At 55.6% G+C, this 21,771-nt stretch overlaps 3 protein-coding genes and 1 long non-coding RNA gene across 13 annotated transcripts in view; 2 read left to right on the forward strand and 2 right to left on the reverse strand.

Annotated features, from left to right (window-relative positions):
• Positions 1–1,773: 1,773 nt before the first annotated feature.
• On the forward strand, positions 1,774–9,716 carry LOC121071045 (malignant fibrous histiocytoma-amplified sequence 1 homolog). Its single transcript, XM_040558994.1, has 11 exons — positions 1,774–2,484; positions 3,549–4,425; positions 4,805–5,096; positions 5,272–5,458; positions 6,290–6,480; positions 6,576–7,063; positions 7,651–7,808; positions 8,038–8,197; positions 8,645–8,715; positions 9,313–9,419; positions 9,555–9,716. Exons 1-11 carry the CDS (start codon positions 2,337–2,339, stop codon positions 9,570–9,572), a joined length of 2,697 nt encoding a protein of 898 aa, XP_040414928.1. The 5' UTR covers positions 1,774–2,336; the 3' UTR covers positions 9,573–9,716.
• Positions 9,717–10,069: 353 nt separating this feature from the next.
• Positions 10,070–14,993, reverse strand: IRF7 (interferon regulatory factor 7). Of its 4 annotated transcripts, none has more exons than XM_040559000.1 (11): positions 14,856–14,993; positions 13,513–13,754; positions 12,791–12,953; positions 12,637–12,710; positions 12,457–12,492; positions 12,177–12,309; positions 11,930–12,094; positions 11,685–11,810; positions 11,240–11,614; positions 10,976–11,094; positions 10,070–10,707 (listed from the first exon to the last, which is right to left on the reverse strand). In XM_040559000.1, the coding sequence occupies exons 2-11, from the start codon at positions 13,696–13,698 to the stop codon at positions 10,561–10,563; spliced, it is 1,524 nt and encodes a 507-aa protein (XP_040414934.1). In that variant the 5' UTR covers positions 13,699–13,754; positions 14,856–14,993; the 3' UTR covers positions 10,070–10,560. The 4 variants fall into 4 exon arrangements, with proteins under 4 accessions (XP_040414934.1, XP_040414933.1, XP_040414932.1 ...); XM_040558999.1 differs by lacking the exon at positions 14,856–14,993 and adding an exon at positions 13,776–13,957 and having other exon boundaries at positions 13,513–13,675; XM_040558998.1 differs by lacking the exon at positions 14,856–14,993 and adding an exon at positions 13,776–13,957 and having other exon boundaries at positions 12,177–12,299; positions 12,447–12,492; positions 13,513–13,675.
• LOC121071049 lies at positions 13,555–19,031 on the forward strand. Of its 2 annotated transcripts, XR_005820342.1 has the most exons (4): positions 13,555–13,753; positions 14,855–15,204; positions 16,432–16,519; positions 17,437–19,031. It is a non-coding gene; the product is annotated as an uncharacterized LOC121071049 (long non-coding RNA). The 2 variants fall into 2 exon arrangements; XR_005820343.1 differs by lacking the exon at positions 16,432–16,519.
• Positions 17,405–21,771, reverse strand: part of SLC25A22 (solute carrier family 25 member 22) — a 47,083-nt gene continuing 42,716 nt past the window's right edge. For all 6 annotated transcript variants that reach the window (XM_040559008.1, XM_040559003.1, XM_040559005.1 and 3 more), the window contains 4 exons: positions 21,472–21,643; positions 20,959–21,113; positions 20,069–20,144; positions 17,405–19,435 (listed from right to left, as the gene is read on the reverse strand). In XM_040559008.1, coding sequence (XP_040414942.1) covers positions 19,282–19,435; positions 20,069–20,144; positions 20,959–21,113; positions 21,472–21,643 — 557 coding nt within the window. In that variant the 3' untranslated portion in view covers positions 17,405–19,281. The remainder of the gene's footprint in view (positions 19,436–20,068; positions 20,145–20,958; positions 21,114–21,471; positions 21,644–21,771) is intronic.

Below are 21,771 nucleotides of genomic sequence, written 5' to 3' on the forward strand. Positions count from 1 at the left end.
TTTCCATGACCATTCTGTATAAATGTGTACATAAAGGAATACTGTGTTTCTAGACGAGGACTGGATTTGGATAAGTAAGCGTTCCTCCTATAAAGGAGGAGGACTGCTTTTCTTTTCAAGAAGCAAGGACGTCTTGCATGTGTAATGACTCTGTGTTGCTTTAAAAGCACTTTAAAAGCACTCCTTGTTCACACATACTGCAGAGCAGCTGCTGTTCTAAATGATCATCTGAAATACAGCAACTTAAAAATATATTCAGCACCTTTGAACGTGACAAAAAGCACCTTTTTCCTTTTGCCAGTGTTAGGAAGAGAGAAGACATTTAACAGGGAAGCTGGAGAGAAAAACAGTAAGTTACGACTTAGAGAACAACTTAGTGGCTTTTCCTTTCAAGGGGATCTGAATATAGGTGGCCCATTAGACCAGCTAGCAGTAACGTTTGTAAAGTGCACTTAGAAACTACCCTCTGAGAGTCTTGCTGCTCATCTTCAAAGAGAAAACAGGCTCTTGGGGGTAACTTTTTTATGAAGCAAGTAACTTCTCAGCTCTTATTTTTCCTGGCAAGCATGGGAAGAGCTCACAAATAGGAAAGCCAGCAATGGATGGAGGTTATTCCTGACTTTTCTGCAAACTCTGATCTCTATCTTGAGCTTTGTGGGCATACTGTAATTCTGACGGGTTCCAAGTATCTGTTGTGTGTGTTTTTGTTTGTTTGTTTTAAACAGTCAAAAAACCTCCACCAATACTGCCTGGCCTGGCACACCACTTCACTGTCACGATTCGCTATCTCACTATCCTAGAGATGTGCTTAAGGATGAGCCCTGAGCATTTTGGAGTTGCTCTTCCCTGGTCTGTTCTTTGTATGAAAGTGCAAACGGAATGGAGTATAAAGGGTTGATGACTTCTGGATTTCTTTGAAAATTTTGGAATAAAGCCTCTTTTTTAGGGAGAAAAGTTTTAGTTTTAAAGTTAAACATGTAGCTAGAATACATACCTCACAGATGGGTGTGGGATTGTAAACAGAAACACTTCTGATAGGTTTCTTGAGAAAATAAAGCCCAGAAGCCTTTATGGCATTGTTGATGCAAGAATGAGAGCGTTATCTAGCTGTGTTTCTGCTTAGGCTGAAAATCAGACACTTTGGGATTTATCAGAGGAACAATTCTGCAGTGATCAGCCCACACCTGACAAAAGGTTTGAATAACAAAGCTTTACCCAGTAATGGAAACAACCATGTTGGTGACCAGGAAGACAATAACTGTCTGCGTTGTTCCTCAGATGGATTCACTGTGTTCAGTTCTTGGTTGGTACTAGTCTGAATTAGCTGCAAAGGTAATAGCCTGGTGCAGGATATATCAGATGTATGTATAGTCTAGGAACTGTTAAATTTCAATTACATCTGCACCTGCCCTTGCCTGGAGGAGCATTGAAGCTGAAAAATACACACTATGCAAGTGCTTTCCCCTGAAGTTGCGTGAGGAAGAGTACTGGTTCTTTCATTCTGTCTACTGTGAAAAATAAATTCATGAAATTGCCTCTCCCAAGGGCTGACTTACAATGAGCGACATACCTAAAAATGCCTTTTTGAGCATGTTATACAAAACAATTTTTCTAGTATACTGCATATTCTATGTGCATTTTTTTTCTGGTTGACCTTAGATCAGGTGTTGCCACGTGTTCAATGGAAGAAATCTTGCTTATTTGACATGTGCAATAACCTCCTGTTAATGTCCTTCCTCTCCTCTACACCAGGGGTAACACTAACGCTAAAGAGAAGTTCCTTTAGCAAACACAAGGATTGTTGGATGTTGACACGAGCCCTGCTCTGCCACCGTCTTCATCCCATAGATGACCTCCAGGCATTCTTTATAGGAACGAGCTCTCTGGCTTTTGCAAGGCAGTGTTGAAAGAGGTCGCTGTCCTCCTTGTAGGGGTGAAGGCCTGTCTCATGCAGAGCCCTTGTCCCTGCGTTTTAAGAGAAGAGTGTTCCTTTAGGGCTACATTGGTTTGGATGGCGTACAGCACGCTGAGGCCAGGGTCGTGGGTGGTGGCTTGTTTCTGTGTGGGAAATGCTTCATAATTGCCAAGCAGTACAGGTAGGTACCCTTGCCCTACCATAAGGATTTAAAAGCAATTAAGTTGCTCTGCAATTTAGCTGGTTTTCTGTCCAGTAAGAGAATGCAAAGAGGGGAGGCTGTGAAGAACTGCTCCGGGTCCTCTACGTTACGGGCAGCTGAAAACAGGAGGCCGGGTTCCTCCCGTCATTTCTCGAGCGGGGTGATCAAGGGCTTGGTGTCTGCCCAGGCGTGCTCGAGTTGTTGGGAGCTGCTCTGGGCATGGATGGAGAAAGAGAGGGTGGGGTTCCCATGCAGAGCCCGGGGAGGCGGGGAGCCACACAAGAGGAGGAAACGAAAGGGGGAGGCCGAGCAAACGGGAGGATCCAGCCGGTGCTGCGCTGCAGGGCCATGGCCCAGCCCAGAGCCTGTGAGTAGTTGCCTCGGCTCCTTGTGCTGCTCACGGGGCCCGGTTCGGACGGTGGTGGGAGCCCTTTGGCTTGTCTTTCAGGAGGAGAGAGGAGAGAAGAGGTGTTTGGGAGTGGGTCAAAGCTTGCTTTCCAAGCGGGCTCATGGCACGCTCCAGGTTTAGGTGGTGATGCTGAAAGCTCCTGAGCAGGGCATCTTGCGCAAGGGGGTGCCGCGCGCAGCGTCATCAGGCAAGGAAGTGAAACAAGGGAGAGGAGAGCGAGTTTAACTGTTTTCTTCTAGTCGTGAACCCCAGCTCTATTCTCACGTGCAAATCCCTCTGCTATAAGCACCCTCCTTTTGGGGCTGCTCTGGCCCGAGGCCTTCTGCAGCTCCCATCTCCTGCTCCCTATCCTCTTGGACACCCCTGCTCTCCCCATGTTATTCCCCAGTCTCCTTGGGCTGGCAGCAGCGATTTGGGAAATTGCAGCCTGCATCTGGAGGGGAAGGATGTGAGAGAGGAAGTGTCTGATCTCGCCAGCCCTGCCCTCAAAGCATCGCCTTGGCTGTGGTCTGGAGCTGGGGGCGGGTGGCAGCACGAGGGCGAGCTGGGCAGGTTATTCGGGGAGCAGCTCTCCGCCACGTGTCGGCTCTGCCCTGCCAGCCCGCTGCTGAAATTAGGGTAGCTGCATCTGCTGCCGCAGCTCACAGTGCTCTAATGGGAGCAAAGCTGTTACTGCGACCCTGGGGCTCCCCGCTGAGATGCGGTGGGCGCCGTTTCTTCTACTGCTTCCCCCATCTTCAGGCCCAGACAAGACCCTCTCGTCTCGGCTTTGTTCCCTCTCCTGAGCGGGGCCAGGAGCTGCTCAAGCAGCAGATCGAGCCCGCAGTTGTGGTCACGCTGCTCAAACAGCTCTTTGCGTTTAGCCTCAGCTTTGCCTTGCTGGACAGAATGCGCTTGGCAAAACTTTGAGACCAAGGTCTCAAGAGAGCAAACGATCTGCCCCGTAAGGGTGAAAGGCTCTCTTCCAGCAGGCCAGTAGGTGCGTGGGGTCCTTATAAACCACTCCTGTCCCACGTGCCCAGGTCTGGAGCAGGACTGCTTGCGGGAGGTGACTCTCTCCACCCAGAGGCTGCGGGTGCTGCCTCCAGCAGTCCTGAGCAATCCCGCGCTGGAGAGCCTTGACCTTGACAGGAACAAACTCAGGAGCATCGCCGGCGTTTCTAAGCTTTGCAACCTGAAGAAGCTCATACTGTCCAAGAACGAGATCGTGGACTTTCCCAACGAAATCCAGAGACTGGTCTGTTTAGAGAAGCTCGAACTGAATCAGAACCAAATCCGGGTCATCCCAGAGGGGATTTTCTCTCATCTCCCCAGGCTTAAGCATTTGCGGCTGAACAACAACCGTCTTGGTGCTCTCCCCAAGGACCTGGCAGCCTGTCGAGGCAGCCTCCAGTACCTCAACATCTCCAACAACCTGTTTCGAACCTTCCCCCAGCCTGTCCTGCAGCTGGCAAACCTACAGGAGCTCCACGTGCAGAATAATGCCCTTCGCCAGCTCCCCAAGGAGCTATTCCAGGGGCAGTCCCTGAAAATGTTCAAGGCCAATGGGAACCCGCTCAGGGAGCCACCCAGCGAAGTGTGCGCCGGTGGCATCCAGCAGATCCTGAATTACTTCAACCAGCTCCAACATGGTTCAGGGCAGGAGGACAAGAGGGTCAAGACCATGTTCCTGGGGGCCTCTCTGGCAGGGAAATCCACCATCTGCAAAAGCCTGAAGCAGAGACAAACCAAACTGGTGCCCAAGGAAGAGCGAACGGTTGGGATAGAGATCAGCGAGTTCCGGATCGATGACTTCACTTTTCTCTTCTGGGACTTTGCTGGCCAGCTGGAGTATTACATGACTCACCACGTGTTCATCACCCCACAGGCACTTGTCATCCTTGTCATCAACCTCCACAGGTAAGTGCCGAATTCAAGGCAGAGCAGGAGCAGACAAATGAACTCGGGTTGGGTAAGCTTTTCCTTTCCATTTCCACAATTCTTTCCGGTTCCATTGTGCCTTGATAGCTGTTCTTTTCTCTGCTGGTGTAAATAGATCTCCTTCTCCCCCCTTTTGGAGATCATGCTTTTTAGTAAGCCACTAGATCTGGCATCACTTTAACAAAGGCCCCTGTTTTGGGAGGTTTAAGCATTAACTTGTCTTGTGACAAGTTGATCCCAATCTAAGTGGTCCCCAGATTTGCTTTCTGCCTCAGAGATTCCTCTTCAAGGATTCAGTCTACAAAGGTTCAGAGCATTAGACGTGAATTTGGGAATTTTTCTTTCTCTCCCTCCCCAGGTACCAAACTAACGATGACACTTTCAAGGACCTTGTTGGTTTCTGGATCAACAACCTGTCCATGCGAGTCCCAAACTCGGTGGTGCTTCCTGTGGGAACCCATGTGGACTGCTGCCGGGAGGGAGAGGTGGAGGAGAAGAGGTCCGACATCATGTCCAGGATCGCGGCCATGCTGTTGGAGAGAAAAAACAACCTTGCTCACTTCATCAACAACCTGGAGGACAGTGAGGAGCCTGAGTTTTATGTGGACCAGTGGGAGAGGCTGAAGGAGATGGAGAGCCACATGTTAACCGTAGGGCCGAGATTATTGTGGATTTGCTGCAGCTATCAGGGGAGCTGGGCAAGCTCGCAGGGTTTGGGGTGCTTACACAGGCCCATTTAGTGGGGTAGCTGATGCCATGATGGTACCTCATGGAGGTCTCCACTGGTCTTCCCTTTGGCAGGTGTGCGTGCTTTTTCTCTTCCAGATCTTAGACTTAGTTGCTGTCAACTGCACAGACCACCGCGACATCAGAAGGCTCGAAGCCACGATTCTGGAGCACGTGAGGAACGAAGAGCTCTTCCCCGAGGTGGTCCGGGTGCTGCCGCCTGTCTACCGGCAGGTGGAAGCTGCCATCGTGGATATCGCGCAGGGTGAGGAGGTGGCCGAGCACGGTGAGCTGTTTTGGTTTCCAAACTTACGTCTTGCTGACTTCATTTAATGCCCCAAGCCCCTTCTCTGTGTCTCCAGTGACAGGCCTAGCAGGCAGCCCTGGTTCCTCACCTACATTTCCAAAGCAAAAGAAAAAATTTTCCTCCAGCTCCTGGAGTCCTCTCTGGCTCCCCTGCTGCCGCAGGGCTAGAGGGTGAGGAGCAAACTCCTTTGTGTTGTGGAGATAAGCCAGATTTTGTTGCCCATCTCCCTGTGCTCTCTGCATGACTAAATGACACTGAGATTAAACTTGCCATCAGAGGTCTTCTAGTGGGAAACAAGCCGTGCACTCAAACACTGAAAAAAGCAGAAACAGCCTCATTTTTCAGATGCTCTGCTGAGGTCCTGGCAGGATGTCAGCACCTGCCAGCACTGAGGCAAGGCGAGGTCATGGTAGCTGGAGGGTGGCAGGCCGAAGCATTGCTGCTTCCTGCACGGTGACTTCGCTATAGCACCCCAAGGGACACGTGTGCACATGGGGATGCTCCCCTGGCACTCATCGTGAGCAACGGCGGAGCTGGTCGCCTCCCTGGGGACGTCTGTGCACACCTTTTGCACACCCTCTGAGCTTTGCTTCTCAGGCCTCTGCTGTAGCACTGCAGCAGGACAGCCCAGGGTGGGCAAAGCGCCTTGGGCCGCAGGCACCGAGCAGCACGCTGGTCCCGGCTGCTGCCCTAGGGGTGGCACGGCCTGTGTGACCGTGGGTACTGGTGGTGCTCCTTGGCTCTGCAAAGCCTCCGACCGCTGGCTTGGCAGCTGTGGGCAGCGTGCTGAGCACCAGCGTCTCCCTCTAGGCATGATGGACCTCCAGTACCTGCTCAGCAAACTCTCCCTGCGCGAGCACCTGGCCAGCCTGGACAGAGAGCTTCTCCAGGACATCTTGCGGTACCTCCACCGCATCGGGCTCATTGTGTGGTACGAGGAAATCAAGCACCTGGAAAGCACCGTCTTTCTGCAGCCCACCTTCCTCATCACTATGTTCAGGGTAAGCACGGGGATAAAGACCACGATCCCTGCACGGCCTGAGCTTGGCGGTGCTCCTCTCACTGCAACCTCCTGCCTCCCTTTCTTCCTTCCCAGCTCCTCGTGAGGTACCGCCTGGTGCAGCAGCTGGAGAGCATCTCCGTGGACACGCTGATCGCAGAGCACGCCACCATCAGAGACAGGTCCAACTGGGTGTGGACCTTCAAGTCAAAGGCAATGCTGTGCCACCGGGCGGTGCGGGCTCTGGTGAAGTACCAGCTCTGTTCAGAAGGGATGCAAGACGTATTTGAGGAAATCATGGGGTACAAGCCCCACAGAGGGAGAGGGAAGCTCTTCAGCCTCCTGGAGCACTTTGAGCTCTGCCTGGAGGTGAGGCACGCCAAAGCTCTTGACCCACAGGCCTGCGAGTTTGTGCCTGGGAAGCCGTGGGAGACCACACGGGGCCAAGGGGAGTCCTGGTACTTGTTCCCAACCTACCTGAACCAGACCGAAGAGGTTGCTGAGGTGTGGGGAGGAGATCACCCTGAGGACCTCCACATCCGTGCCTACTTCTCACCTGAAATACCTGAGGGTTTCTTTCAGAGGTAAGCAGTTGTTTCTGGCCCTGTGCTGAGGCTGGCTTTGGGGTTGGTTTGGTACAGAGCAGCTACGACAGGCTCTCAGCTGTGGCGACCATACCAGCTGAGGCACGAGGCCAGGACTCGGGAGACCACGGTGGGACCTCAACTCTACCCCACACTTGTGGGACCTTACACGAATCATTTTGATGTTTGCTGTCTGGATGTGAGCAAGGATAACGGTCCTTCTGCTTCACCTTTAATGCAGGGTGTTTTTTGGCAGGCCACAGGGCTAGTCTCTGCCTATCCGGGCATTTGGAGATCTCCCAGTCCCACTACAGCAGAGAGCTGGGAAGGGTCCAGTTTCCACTGGGACAGTTCCAGTTTCCGGAAGGTCTCCTGGGGTTCTTGACTTCTATCTAGAGTTTTATCTGGTGGCCAAACGTGGAAGCAGCTCTTGGCTTAAGAGGCTGCTTGAGCTTTTTGAGGTCCTCTTTCATCCTCTAGCTCGATTCTGGCTGGCATTGGTTCTGTATTTTTGAGGTCCACCAGGTGCCACACTTTCTCCCCGTGCAGGAGGAAGGAGATTAAAGCCACAGGCAATCTATCTGCAGGTTCCTGGTGAAAGCTTGTTCCTTCTACTCCACACACTGGGTGGCCAAGGTGACCTGCCTGCTCATATGCAACGGGAAGCCTCTGCTGATCAAAGAGAACAACCAGAGGGCGTACAGCTATCTGGAGCTCCGAAGCAGAAGGCCAGCAGGAACGACAGGTAAGGATCCCTGTCCCCATGCAGCATGCGTGCTGCGCTGGTGCCGTGGCTCCCAACCAAAAACCTCTGCAGCAATTCCCTTTGAAGAGGGCTGGAAATAGGTTAACGTGAAAAACAGCTGGCACACCAGTTCTGACGGACACAACCAGGCTGGAAATGATCCACGTTCACTCAGGCCACCGCTCTGGGCGGTTGTGAGTAACTGTGGCTTTCTCCTTCTGTCTGGAAGGATTCCAGTTTACCTGGGACTTCCTCATGGCCGTAGTGTTCATCGTCCAGAAGCTCTCAGAGGAGTGGCCAGGGCTGCACGTGTGCGTGAAGACGCCTTGCCGGACTGCTGGCTGTCCTGCGGAGCTGGTCTGGCCAGACATGGACGGCAAAAACGCTGTGTATGTATGTGCTGTGTCGCCAGACACGGGGCTGGAGCCCGATGGTTGCTGTTGCAGTGCAGGTTGCAGGTCGAATTCATTGCAATGCTGCTGGGTCCTGTGCTGCCCTTCTCCTGAGCCTGTGCCACATGGGTGGTAGCATTTAATGGCATGAGAAACTCCAGCAAGGAAGGAAAGGAGAAAAAAGCTGAGACTTGGGGGCTTAGGGAAGAGTCACAAAATGTCCTCTCTGGCTTGGTCTGGGACAGGGCAGTGCCAGATTTCCTCCATTTCATAAGGAGCCGGGGGCTCGGGCACTCAGGAAGGTGGCCCCCATCCCACCAACCACGGGGCCCTACATCAGAGTGGGAAGAGGGATCCTCGCCCACCGCCTTGGCACCATCTTCCATGGGAAGTGCTGAAGGCAGATCCTGCTCCTTCTTCTTCTCAGGGCTTTTTCCTTTACAGGACGAAGGAAGAAGTTAAAACCTGTGGAACGTGTGGTCATCGGTTTGGAACAGAGCTGCTCTTACCAAAAGGTGAGCCCAGCGGCCCTGGATTTGTGCTGGAAAAGCTCTGGGCAGAGGAAAGCACCTCTTGATGGTGTCCTGATGTGGTCTGCATGGAAAGGGCAGTGCCACAGAGGAGCCAGACGAGAAGCAGGGGGAGGTGTGGGGGTAACGGGACGCGTCTACTGTCTCTAAACGGTGAGGAGCTTGTAGGGGAAATCCCATGCCCAGTGCCTGCTCACTTCACGGCTCTCTCTTCCTGGCTGCCCACCAGTGGCAGCGAGTAGACTTTGTGCAGTTTGGTGGGTTGCAAACCCTTTTGGTACGGGGCGTCTCACCCCATGGGCAGGCCCTGGCCACCACGCCGGCGGTGGCTGTGACAGCCAGGCCTGGGAACACCGGCTGTGCTCCCCCCTTCCCACTGCCCATCGTGCCTCCTGGAAGCATGTTCCCCGACACCCAAACCGCAGCAGTTTTCCCTCTCTCTCTGAGTACAAAGCAGCTGCTACTTGCCGTCCTGTCACCAGTGGGGCTCCCTGTTTATCTTTAGGGTTGAATAACTCCGTTGCTGGGTTTATGGGAGCGGAGTTGCCTAACAGCTGATGGTCTCCTCCTGCGTCCCCGCAGTGCCCACGCATCGGGAGGCACCCCCAGCACAGCCTGCCGTTCACTACTACGTGACCAGCTACGGCACCACCACCTTTGGACCCAGCAGCATCCACGTCAACCGGCAGGTAGGTGTGGGGCCGTGCGTGGCAGGTCCCCTGCCCATGTCCCCGTGCCACCCTCCCCAAGCAGCTCCTTGCAGCTGGCTGGTTCTGCGGTGCTCTCCTGTGCTCTGTGTTGCAGTGACTCTATTTTTTTTCCAGAACATCTCAAGTGAGTAACCTCAGGCCAGCAGGGAGGTGCTTGTGGAAGACAGAAATATTATTTTTAAGGCAGAGACAAGCTGTCCTAAACGCGTTTTCTTCCTGGCTTGCAAGTCCTGTATGCATCCCTGATGCATGGAAATAAATGCATAAATAAATAAATGCGTCCTTCGTGCGTGGGAAGTCACCTCGTCTACAGGGGACAGCGTGCTTACAACTGCTGTCGTACGAGCCTAGTGTCAGCAGCTACAAGATAAAGCACAGCAGCAATTTGGTGCCCCGAAGGTTACTAATTTAGCTGCTGAGGCCACTTCTGGTTCTTGAGCTGCACATCAAGCAGCCTACTCCCTGCTGCCGGGGTTAACCCCTGCATCGATCCCTGTCCCAAAGGGGATGTGGTCACCTCCATCAGGCTGCGGCTGGCCGGGGCTCTGCTGGGACAAAGCTGGCCCAGGGGCTTCAGGGGCACGAAGGGCTCAGGGGCAGATGTCTATGCAACACCAGCAAGCAGGAAGCACCTTTACATATACATATATTTAAACTTTAAAAAAATCAGAAAAATAAATCTGTAAATGACCACTCTCTACAAAAACATGGGTGAACAGCTGCCCGTCCTGGCTGAGAAGAGCTGAGTGTAAGTTCCAGCACCAGCAGGTGAAACTGTCCTTGGGGGCGGAGGAGGGATCCCACCTCTGATGCCCCGCTGCTGCTGCAGGGTTAAAGTGCTGCACGGCCAGAGAAAAGGTTTTGCCAACCACTTCTGGAGCTTTTAGAGCTGCTTTCTTTCGGAGGGTGGGACGTGGCTGGCCTGCATGGCCCCCTGTGTGCTCTGTTAATTCTTGATCAGCACCTGTGGCCAGAGCAGGGTTGCCAGATGTGCCCAGGGAGAGCTAACGCAGCTTGTTCCTGCTGTGTAGCGGTGAGATCGGCCCATCTGGGTGCAAGAGCACCTGAAAACAGTTTGCAAGCGCCGCAGAAGAGGCCGGGGGGGCAGGGGCAGGGGGTGTCAGTCCATCTGCATGCTGTACTGCTCGATGAGCTCGTAGAGGCTGAAGGAGTCGGAGAGCTGCAGGCTGACGTTGCCGCTGTTGAGGGAGGAGGCTCCCTCCCGCTGCACCTGCTCGTACCAGTGCTCACAGAACTTGGGCACCAGCTGGGGCAGAAAAGGGGCACCATGGCCTGGAGGTGCCACGTTTCCCCGCATGGCAGCCCTTGTGGCCCCATCCCCCTAGAGCCGAGGAAGGAGGCACCCAGGGCACCCCATCTCCCCTGTCCCCGAGGGACCCACTCCACGCGTACCCAGCCCCACATCGCCCCCAGCCCCTGAGGGCTCCCCTCCCTGGCTTCCCACCTCCCGCGGCCCCCAAGGAACACCTCCCCGGGCTGCAGGGGTGGCCATCGGCCCCCTCGGGGCCGCTCACCTTCACCAGGATGAGCTTGGACTCCTTGGGCTTGCAGTTGGAGAAGCACTGCCCGAAGCAGAGGAAGATGGTGAAGTCTGGGGACCGCTCCCTGCGGTTGTCGCGGAAGTCCCTGAGCTCTGCAAAGCAAAGGCAGGGCTTGGCTTTGGGGTGGGCCCGAGAGACGGCAGCAGGCAGCGTGGGGACAACAGGGACGGGAGGGTTCAGGTGGTGCCAAGCCTGGGGCTGCCCCCTTTCGCACCACCTCAACCCTTCCTTCCCCACCTGTGCAAAACACGTTGAAGTCAAAGATGGGGGTCTCCTGGTCCCGGCACAGAAGGTTGGGCGGGGGTTTCCCGTTGTCGAGCTGCTGCGACAGGGCCCAGAAGACCTTGCACTTCTTCAGGCGGGTGGCGAAGAGCCTGCCGGCGCGCTGCTCCAGCCGCAGCCCCACGCCCAGCAGCAGCTCCTCGGTGAACTGCCGCTGCTTGCTGTCGGCCAGGCCCTCGGGGCTGGGGAAGAGGACGCGCTGCCCTGGCTGCAGGGCCACCGCCGGGTCCAGGGACTGGTAGGCCAGCAGGCACCGTCTGTCATTCACCACCTCCTGGTGGACCGTCTTCCCCCGGTAGTAGATGGTGACATCCAGGTGGGGGGGGATCCCTGTGCCAAGCAGCGGTCAGCGGCGGCGGCCCCAAAAAACATCGCCCCGTTCCCTCCTCCAACCCCTCACCTGTGTCATCCGCCGGCGGCGGGGGGCTGGTGGCGGGGTGGAAGAGCAGCGCCTCGCCTGGGGACAGCACGGGGCCAGCGGGCTCCTGCTCGGCGGGGAGCGTGTGGCACGGCAGCGGCACGGCTCCTGCAGTGGCACGGGGGCAGCGTCGGCCTCGCAATTTGGGGACACCCCCCCCCCCGCCCCCCAGCCACTTCTAACCACATTACGGCGGTTTCCCGTGGCCGGAGCCCCGCCGCACCCACCTGGGATGGTTTGCTCCCCGAGCAGCATGTGGTCCGAGGGGCTGTAGGCGCCCAGCGGGGGCTGCTCCGCCACGGGCCCCCACTCCTGAAACACCGTTGGGGGGAGGCAGCCGCCTTGGCTGGGGCCGGGCTGGAGCAGAGCATCCTCGTCGTGCAGGACATCCCCTGAGGAGACATCACGGGTGGGGACGGGGGTCACCCCAACCCCTCTGCGCCTCCCCCCGTCCCCAGGCAGGGCCAGTCTCACCTGCGGGCGGCCAGGGGGACGGTGTGGGGCCGAGGGTGGAGATGTTGCAGTGCTGCAGCACCAACTGCAGCATGTCCAGGTCCTCCAGCGTCAGCGACTGCGTCGTGCTAGCAGTGGCACTGCCTGGGGGGGCACGGCGGGGGCAGCTTTTACCAGCCATCGGCGACCCCAAATTACAGCCCCTGCCAGCCAGGGGGACCCCGCGGTGGCTCGGCCCTGGGGCAAACCCACCCAGATCCCCCACACACAAGCTGGGGGACCGGTGCGTACCTCGGGGTGCGATTTGCGGGGCCACATCGTGGTGGTTGAGCTCCAGCTGCAAAGGGAAGCAGGAGGGGGCTTTACTGACAGGGCTTGGGGGGGTGGGTGCTGGGCTCCAGTTCTGGAGCACCCCAAGGATTTGGGGGACGGGGGCTGCAGGCCCTGGCTCCCTCCCCTCCTGCCATGCTGACCCCGTTACCTGTGGCTGCTGCTGCGGCGGGGCGTCTGCCACAGGGCCCCCAAAACCTCCGTCCTGGCCATGCTGGGGGGCAGCTGGAAGGAGAACGGGGTGAGGGGGGGTCCCCGAGCTCAGCCCCCCTTTCCCCAATTGCTCCTTGCGGGCCTGGGCTCACCTGAGTTGACGGCGAAGACCTTGTGAGGGTCGTCACTGTTCTTGGAGTGGTCCTCCAGCAGCGTGAACATGTGGGTGCTCCTCAGGGCGCAGCGGAAATTGGTCTTCCACTTGGCCGGGTCCTCGGGGCTCCCCTCGTACCTCCCGCTGGCCTGCGCCCAGGCCTGGGGGGTGTGGGGGGGTAAGCGCAGGGACCCCAGCTCTGGGGACACCCAGTTTGGGGGACGCCCGGTGCCCCCCTCCCCAAGTCTGCCCACCTCACCCACCGTGGAGACCTCACGGTCACTGCTGGCCTACATCTGTCCCCCTGCCTTGTGGTCAGCCCGTGCCCCCCACCTTGAGGAACTTGAGGTCACCGCTGGTCCCCCCCTGCCTACAGAAGGGGTGAGGTGGGAAGGGGCCTCTGGAGGCCCTCTGGTCCAACCCTGCTCAAGCAGGGCCACCTAGGGCCAGTTGCACCCATTCCCACCCACCTTGAAGGCCTTGGGGGGGGGCACTGCTGGCGGCCTCCACCTCACCACCTCAGGGTCACTGCTGGTGGCCTCCATCTCACCACCTTGTGGTCAGTGCTAATGGCCTCCATCTCACCACCTTGTGATCACTGCTGGTGGCCTCCATCTCACCTCCCTTGAAGGCTCTGGGGTCTCTGCTGTCTGCACCCCCTTCCCATCCAACCTCAATGGCCCAGGTGGGGTGGCCACCTCTCCCCTCCATCCCACCCACCTTGAAGATCTCGATGTCGCTGCTGGTGACGTCCTTCCTGGCGTTGTGCTTCCAGGGGATGCGGAAGACCCTGCGGGCCGGGTCGGTCCAGCAGAGCCCCTGGTACAAGCCGCTGTTGATGGCGTTCACCAGCCACGGCCCAAAGCGCAGCTTCTGGGCATCCCTGCGGGGACACGGGGCCGTCATCGCGGGGGGCGTGGGGCTCGCAGACCCCCCGGCCCGGTGCTGGGCCCCCTGCCCGGTGGGTGGTGGCTGCTGCTTACCCTTCACTCTCCGCTGCTGCCATGGTGTCCCCGCTGCCCTCGCACCCCTGCTGAAGCCCCCAGCGGCGGCAGGGCTGGTGGGGGGGGGTGGGGGGGGGGTGGGGTGGTCCCGGTGCCTTTACCCCTCACCCCTTGGTATAGGGGTTCCCTTCTGCGAGTGCCGGTTCTTATAGGAGCGGCAGCGGGAGCGGCTTTCCTGGAAATCACGTGGGGCTCCCGAAACTGAAACCGGCTGCTTGGGTGGCCGGGGGGGGAGGAACGGGCGGCTGGCTGGGGGGGGTCATGGCACCGAGCTGCAACCCCTGGGTCCCCCTTTTACAGGGTCCCCCCCTTCCCCTCCCCGTCCCCGCTGTGCAGGGGGCTTGGCTCAGGATGGGGGTGCACGGCCCCCCCAAACACCACAGGGATGATGGCACTGGGGGGTGAGCAGGAGCAGCCCCCAGCCCCGTTGTGCCCACCCAAAAGCAATTTGTGCCCTCAGAGGTAATTATTGCACTGGCCAGTGCCGGGCTGCAATGTTTGCAACCCCCCCCCCCTCAAACAACAACAACAACAACAACAAAGCAAATCCAGGCTGAAAGCTGCACTTGAAAAAGCTGGACCCCTGGGGGCTGCAGGCCCGGAGGCGATGAGGGCTGGCGGGGGGGGGGGGGGGGGGGGGGGGGGGTCCCGGGCAGGATCAGGCCCCGCTGTGCTGGGTGGGGGGGCCGTGGGGTGCCTGGTGCTGACCTCGGCGACTCCTGGCCTCGGTTTCGGTGCCGCGGCTGTGGTTTCTGCATCCAGCACGGCTGCCGGGCACTCTCGCTCCCCATGGGCATGCCCCAAAAAGCCGAGGCAAGGGAAGGCAGCACCCCAAAACGGAGTAACGCAGCACCGAGGGCAGAACGGGGCTGGCCCCTGGACGCCCCAAAACGCCCGGGTCTGGCTGGGAATCGGCTGCGCCCACCTCCACCGGGGCTTTCCGGGTGCACCGGCGGCTTGGCACAGGCACGCAGGGCTTGACCTTGGGGCTGGAAACTCCCATGCCTCCTTTCTTATGTTTGTTTGCTCGATATTTATTGCAAGGCTTCTTCTTTCAGGCTGCCTCGGTTTGCACGCTAAGGGCATGAGTGGAGAAATGGAGCTCCCAGGGTGACGGCTCCCCGCGCAGCCCGAGGACAGTGCGGCCGCACCACCACAAAGCCTCCTGCCACCGCTGCCACCTCGCTTGATGGAAATACCAGGGTTTAACACAAAAAAAGAGGGAAAAAAATAAATCAGGCCTGATGCTGTACGTCCCCACGGGGACATTTCTGATGCCACCCCATGAGGGTGCCCACCTGCAGGTGCTGCGGCCCCGCAAGCCCCTGGGAGGGGGACAGAGGCTGGGGGCAAATTCCCTGTACTGGAAAGGGGAAGCGGCACCCGGCCGGGCTGCAGCTGGTTTCCAGTAAGTGTCAGGGGCCCGTCACGGAAAACAGCCCCCCCGCACCTCCGGGATTGGGGAGGCCACGCGTTAAACGAGTGGGGAAAGTGGGGAATGGCAGCGGCTTAGGGCAGACGGCATTGAGGCTGAGCACTCGCTTCTCCCTGAGCCTGGCCAAGCTCTGCAGGGAGCGTTTAAAACCAAAAAGCCCCCAGAGGCAGACAGGCCTCAAGTGCTGACATCTTGGGGCCCAAGCACCTGCTCTGGGCCTCTTTCTCCTTACACTTCTTGCTTGTGAGGAATTTTCCTCCTCCTTTCCAGGAACTTCTCCCTGTTGCTTAAGAGGAAGCACTGAACGGTTCCCAGGAAATTTCCCTTTGCTCCCCAATAATTTCTTCTCCTTCCTTGCCCGGATTTCCCCCCGTTGCGTTGTACAAAGTTCCTCTGCTGTCCCTCTCTGTTGCCCTGCAGGAAATTTCCCCCTTACTTCCCAGGGACTCCTTCCTTGTCTTCCAGGAACGTTCCCTGTGGCTTTGCAGGGTATTTCCCTCCCATTGCTTTTTGGGAAACTCCTCCATTGCTTCCGAGGAGATTTCCTTGTTGCTTTTCAGCAAATATTCACCTTCCTTTCTGGGAAGCGCCTCCCTTGCTCCCTAGCCTATTTTGCTCCAGGAAATTTCCCCTTCGTGCTCCAAAAAATGTCACTTATTTACTAAGCATTTTACCCCTTTGCTTTCCAAGAATTTTACCAATTTTCCAAAAGTTTTATCTGTTTTTGTTTTCAGAAAGACACTTATTTTTTATTTTTTTATTTTTTATTTAAGAAATGTGATCATTGCTTCCTAGCACTTTTTCCTCTTTGCTTCCCGGGAGACACCCGATATGGTTTTCTATATCCTGTTGGTACTCCAGGAATTCCCATTGTGTTTTCGAGGAAATGTCACTGTTAGCTCCCCCATTACTTTCTAGGAACACCACCTATTGCTTTCTACAAAATTCCTGATGATTCCCAGGAAATTTGCTTTTGATGAATCCCCCCCTAGAGCTTTCTAGGGCATTCCTACCTCATCTTGCAGGAAATTTCCCCATCACCCTCCAGGATATTTCACTGTAGCTTTTAAGGATTTCTCTCTCATTTCCCCAGAATTTTCCCTTTTGCTTTGTAGGATTTTCCTCCCACTGCTTTAGGACATTTCCTCCTTGCTTTCCAGGAAGCTTCACTTCTTAGCACATTTCCCCCCTTTCCTCCAGGGCAGTTTTTCCTTGCCAAGATCAGGCAGTAAGCACCAAAAAGATCCAGATCCAGCGCCAGGGCAGGGACAAGGTGACACAGGACAAGGTACGACCAAAAAGGGGCTGTGGCCAAGGGGAAACCCACGCTGGAGCAATGGGGTTAGGATGCTCCAGGTGCCACCCCTGCTGTCCCCTGCCCCGGGGACAAGTGTCACCTGCAGCAAGGGGAGCAGAGGCCTGGCTGGGGTGGGCAGAGGTGTGTTGCTCTAAGTGTGTTTGTTTGCTTTTATTTCTTAATATTGGAAAAAAAATAGGTTTCTATTAATAAGTGACTAATTGACTGGAATTCCCCCAGTTTAACCTGTATTTGGCTTTTGGTCGGTGACAGCCCGCGGGGTTACAGCCACTGCCACTTCCTGAGCCCCTCAGGTGCCCCCCAGCCCTCACCCCTCTGAAATGCTGGGTCCCAGGATGGGGAAAGCAGGGAGGAAAACAGCTCCGAGCTCCCCCAAACTTACACCTGGATTTGGAAAACCATAAACGTCAGCCTCTAAGGCAAGTGGGATTTGGGGTAGTTTGTTGCTTTCTGGCATGAATCCCACCTCTCTTCCCTATTTTTGCAAAGCTTGCGCTCCTCCAAAGGAGTGCTCAGAAGCTCAGGCTGACTTCTTTCGATTTTCCTGTGAGGCACAGGAGGAGCTGGAGGTTTCAGGAGGAGGGAGCAGTTTTACGAAGAGGTTTTTAAAAGCATCTAAAAGAAGGGGAACTTTCCCTCGACTTCAGCCCTGCACCTGCACCAAGTTTTCCCCCCAGCTGCCAACACTCAGGCAGCACAAGGGGGGTCCCCAGGCCATCAGCTTCAAGGGGCAATCCCCGTGCAGAAGGGCAAGCAGAAACCCCACTGCTTTAGATGCAGAGTTTCTCTGAGGGACCCTCTTTGTAAATCACAAAGCGGCAAGGAAAAAAAAAAAAAGAAAAAGAAAAAAGAAAACCACAAATCTTTCTCTTTTAATCCACCCAAAGGAAATCCAGAGCAAGAGCAGCATCACGGCACTACACACACCACAGACATCTATCAGACTCAGAGATCATCTTTGCACAGATTCCTTCCCAGATACAAGGAAAAGTCATAAAAAAGGAAAGTGATTCACAGAAGCAAAGTGAAAAGTAACAAATCAGCCACAGAACAACTTTTCCTAAGAGAAAGGGGACACATCTAGGAAGAAGGCCCTCAACGTACAGGTTTTGAAAAAAAGACTAACCCAAGGACGTTGAAACAGAGGTGGTTTTCTTTCAAACATTAAAAATATGGATTTTTTTTTGTTAATTTAAATATACATCTGAAACACAAACGCCAAGCAAGTGCCTGGAGAAAAAAGTGAAAAGAAGGAATGAAAAGTGGATTTGACTGGTTTAATTTAAACATCGAGGTCGGGTGGATTGCACCAAATGGAATAAATAATGGAGAAGAACACGCTGGGTTTGACGGTCTTGCACTTAAGATAATTTAAACTATAATTAATAACACAGCCCAAGAGAGTACTTAACAAAGTCCTCTGACAAGTGATTTTAGCTGGGCAGTATCCCTTTGACAGCGTGCGTTCTTAAGTGTGGATTTGCCCCTGCCACCCAACAGCGATCGCTACCCCAGAAGCGAGCAGGATGATGAGATTTTGTGGTCCACAGGCCTCGATCCCGTAATCACACAGGTGCAAACAGCTCCTCGAAGCAAAACTAGACCTTGTGTTTTCACCTGGCGAGGTACAAACAAATGCACAGCCCTTACAGTGTGGCTCCTGGAGCTTGGGCCCTATGGAAACAGAATAGCTTCCTCCTTTCCTGCACCTGGGGCCAGGCCAGAAAATGTGCACAGCTAACCGTGCACCCGCTGCGGCCACCACTTGATGCCTTGGGGCGGGGAGGCTGAAGGAATGTAAGTGGTTTATTTTTGCTTGGTTGGTTTTCCCTCCCCACAGCCCCTACTTATAAAAAAAAAAAAAAATTGATCCCAAGTTCCTCTCCCTCCCCTGCCTGCAGCCAAGCAGTGAAGCACCTTCAGACATCCGTATGATCCCACGAACATGTTCCCTACAGAGCAGCCATCTCAGCTCTGCGTCTCGCTGATGTGCCTGTGACACCTAGTTGGGAGGGAAGTCCCTTTGCTTTAAAACAAAAATAATTACAAAACAGTAGCAACGAGCCCCTTTCCCCTTCTCCGATCTCCAAAAGATTCACCCAAGTCTAACTCAATTTTGAGCAAGGGAGAGGGAAGGGGTGGAGGTTTCCAGGTCAAGGAACTTGCCAGCTCCAGCATCCCCTCCTGCCACACCTCCAGCAGCGCTGGGCCCCCTGTGCAAAGCACCTGCCCCCCAGGTGGGGCCCAGCACAGCCAAGGAGGGGCTGAGGGGACACAGGACACTGCTGCCCCTCCAGCTCCTCCTCAGCCAGCTGCAACCTCCAGGAAGGAAGAGGGAGCTGAGGTGGATGAGGGCTCAGGTTATTATTTTCCCATCCCTCTTCCTTCCAAATGCTGGGAGGAGACTTAGGGGTCTGCAGGCCCAGTCTGTGCTTACCAGTGTCCTTAAGAATGACAATTAAAAACAAACAACAAAAAAAAAGGAAAAAAAAAAGAACAAGATATGCATAATTAGGTATTGTCCGTGGAAGGAGCAGGAGGGGGCAGGTTCCAGGTGAAGACAGAAAAGGGACTCTCCCTCCCCATGTTTGCTCGTCTGGAGACCACCTCCGCTCGGCGCTCCCGCGCGAACCCTTTGTGCTGTTGCTCTGACACCAATCGACACGGACGACGGACACGGGGATGAATTCGGCTCAGCAGAGGACGGGCAGGCACACGCAGGCATGCCGGGGCTAGGCCCGGTGCTTCGGGAGCATGTCCAGGAGGAACTCGGCGATGCCGATGAAGTAGACGACTTGTGCGATGCCGAAGAGAGGGGCGATGACCAGGGCTCGGCAGTACGCCCCTTTCAGGAAGGCCATGGGTCCTTCCTTCTGCCAGATCTTCCTGGGGAGAGACGGCACAGCTAAGTGTCCATCCCATCCCTCCACACGCTAGGACAGCCTCTGGCTTTCTGCCTCCCCCCGGTACTAAACCCAAGCCTCCACACATCATCTACCACTCCCCACGTGGCCTTGCAGGAACGGGCCCCATTCGCCCCTCCGGCCAGGAGCAGAGGTGCCTGCCCAGCTCCGGATATAAAAGTAAGAGAACCCACTGCTGCAGCCAGTGCTTGGAGCAGTCCTGAGAGTGATATGAGACTGAACGCTGTCGGATTTTCAAACAGGGCCTTGGAAGACACAGCCACTCCAGTGCCTCCCTTTGCAAAATTAAAAGCTCACTGTTGTGACAGTTGGGGCTTTGACAGAAGAGGGCCCTTTGCTATATTTATATTGCTCAAAATAGGAGCAAGTTCCCGTTTATATTCCTATATATGGCCACTATATATCTGGTCTCATATATATATATATATACATACACATATACACAGATATCTACATATGTATATAGATCTGTTTGTTTATACATCTCTATCTAGATAGATAGAGGGAACCTGCAATGGGGAAGCAGCTGGTTGGGTCTAGAAGCGGCACCAGCAGGTGCCATACGTTTGATGATCTGTCCCACAAGGACTCTTACTTGGTGCAGTCCAGGATTCCTGAGTACGTGTCCTCGTTTACTCCTCTCTGCAAGGACTGCAGCCGTGTTTTGATCACTGGGGAGAAAGAGGAGAGACAGCGGTGAGCGAGTGGCTGCCCTCCCACCTGCGGTCACTGGTTTCACAGCAGGCAAGAGCCAAACCTGCCAGCAATGTCTTTAAGACAGCCAAAAGGAGATCACTAGGAACAGAAACCATTTTCATACATTTATCAGCGAAATGGGGAAAAGCAAACCACCCCTTCCCCTCACTGTGTGGAAGGCTTCCGAGGCTGACCTAGCTTTAAATAATTCCAAGTCAGTATTTGTGTACAAAATGGTAGCTCATTTTCAAATGCTCAGCTCCTTCTGGAAGAACAGACCAAAGTATCGAAAATACATGGTGCTGCTCTTAGATTTCTTCCCACCATGAAGCGTGTAATGTTGGGAAGAAGAGTTGCCTTCTGGTGTTTTTCACAGCAGAGACACCAAGAGGTGTCATTGAAGGCAGATGTTGTGGAGCAGGAAGAAAGGCAACAGGTCTGAGGCTTGCCCACAACCTTTGGAACGCGTGTAAGTGGTCGGCATGCCATCGCTGCACATGGCAACGTGCCTTATCAGGGGCACATCCTGCAAAGAACAGCTGAAACGAATGGCATCCTCTTCCTGCTTCACCTGCGCACTGCGAACCTCTGTGTAAACAGTGGCCAAGGTCATTGCTCAACTGCAGGAAACACCTCCAGCTGCTGGAGGCAGCTCTGACAGCAGAGCTCCCTTCCTAGACCTCCCTCCAGGCTCGCGGTGTGGAGAGGCAGGCCTGGTCACCCTCCTCTTCACCTCGGTGACCCGAGGGCCTCTGGCCGCTGTTCTGTGGCCGCCAGCGGAGGACTCACCATCGCACGGGTTGACAGCCACCGCAGCCGTGCTGCCAGCCACGCACCCGGAGAGGAAGGACACGTAGAACGGGGCCTTGACGTTGGGGTCCTTCTGGCCCAGCTTGTTCAGGTTTGCAAACAGCGGGAAGTAAACGATGGAGAACGGCACATCCCTGGGGGGAGGGAGGGAGGGAGGAAAGGGGCGGAAAGGAGGAGGACAAGGATGAGCAAAATCAAAGTGAGAAACTCAGTGAAACTCAGCAGGGTCAAAGCTGACTGCGTGGGATACACCAGGTTCCCGTGAGGCATGCAGCCCTGCAGGGAGCCAAACGATGCCACCCCCCTGATTTCTCAACGCCTGAAATGAAGACCCCGGCACATTCAGAGGTCGACATTTTTTAATTGAAAGAGGTTCGCAGCCTGCCCCCCACCCCACCAGGCGTTGCTCTTGTTCTGCCTTCGTTAAAGCTGCGTGTGAGCCCGGGTAAAGCGTGTCAGAGCGGGCGCTGGTCCCTGCACCCAGCGTCCTACCTTAGCAGTGTGGCCCCCAGGCCCTTGTAGAGCCCCGCGATGCCTTTGCTCCGCAGCAGCTCCCTGGTTATCTGCGTTGCTGTGGGGCGCGCTTCCACCACCGGCTCCGCTGCCCCCGCCGCAGAGGAAGAGGAGAGCTGGGCCTGTGCTGCCATCAGCTTCTTCTGGGCCGCTGGGGAGAAGCAGAGAGAGCGCTGCTCCGCAAGGTGCTCACCAGTGTTTAACGCTCCTGTTCTCTGCTTCCTTCCCTTGGAAGCAATCATCGGCTCGGGAGTTCCTCGGCCGCACTACGTACACCAC

The sequence above is a fragment of the Cygnus olor genome, chromosome 5, assembly GCF_009769625.2.
Source record: "Cygnus olor isolate bCygOlo1 chromosome 5, bCygOlo1.pri.v2, whole genome shotgun sequence".
NCBI lineage: Eukaryota > Metazoa > Chordata > Aves > Anseriformes > Anatidae > Cygnus > Cygnus olor.

Bases quoted from the DNA above. Each gene is read 5' to 3' on its own strand.
- IRF7 (XM_040559000.1), bottom strand. From the start codon at position 13,698: ATGACGGCCCCGTGTCCCCGCAGGGATGCCCAGAAGCTGCGCTTTGGG. The intron at 12,095-12,176 runs GTGAGACTGGCC...ATGTCTCCTCAG, and splicing joins GTCCCCCTGGCCGCCCGCAG to GGGATGTCCTGCACGACGAG. The intron at 11,095-11,239 runs GTGGGGAAGGAA...TTTGCTTTGCAG, and splicing joins CTTCAACGTGTTTTGCACAG to AGCTCAGGGACTTCCGCGAC.
- LOC121071045 (XM_040558994.1), top strand. From the start codon at position 2,337: ATGGATGGAGAAAGAGAGGGTGGGGTTCCCATGCAGAGCCCGGGGAGG. The intron at 5,097-5,271 runs GTAGGGCCGAGA...TTTCTCTTCCAG, and splicing joins TGGAGAGCCACATGTTAACC to ATCTTAGACTTAGTTGCTGT. The intron at 8,716-9,312 runs GTGAGCCCAGCG...GCGTCCCCGCAG, and splicing joins AGAGCTGCTCTTACCAAAAG to TGCCCACGCATCGGGAGGCA.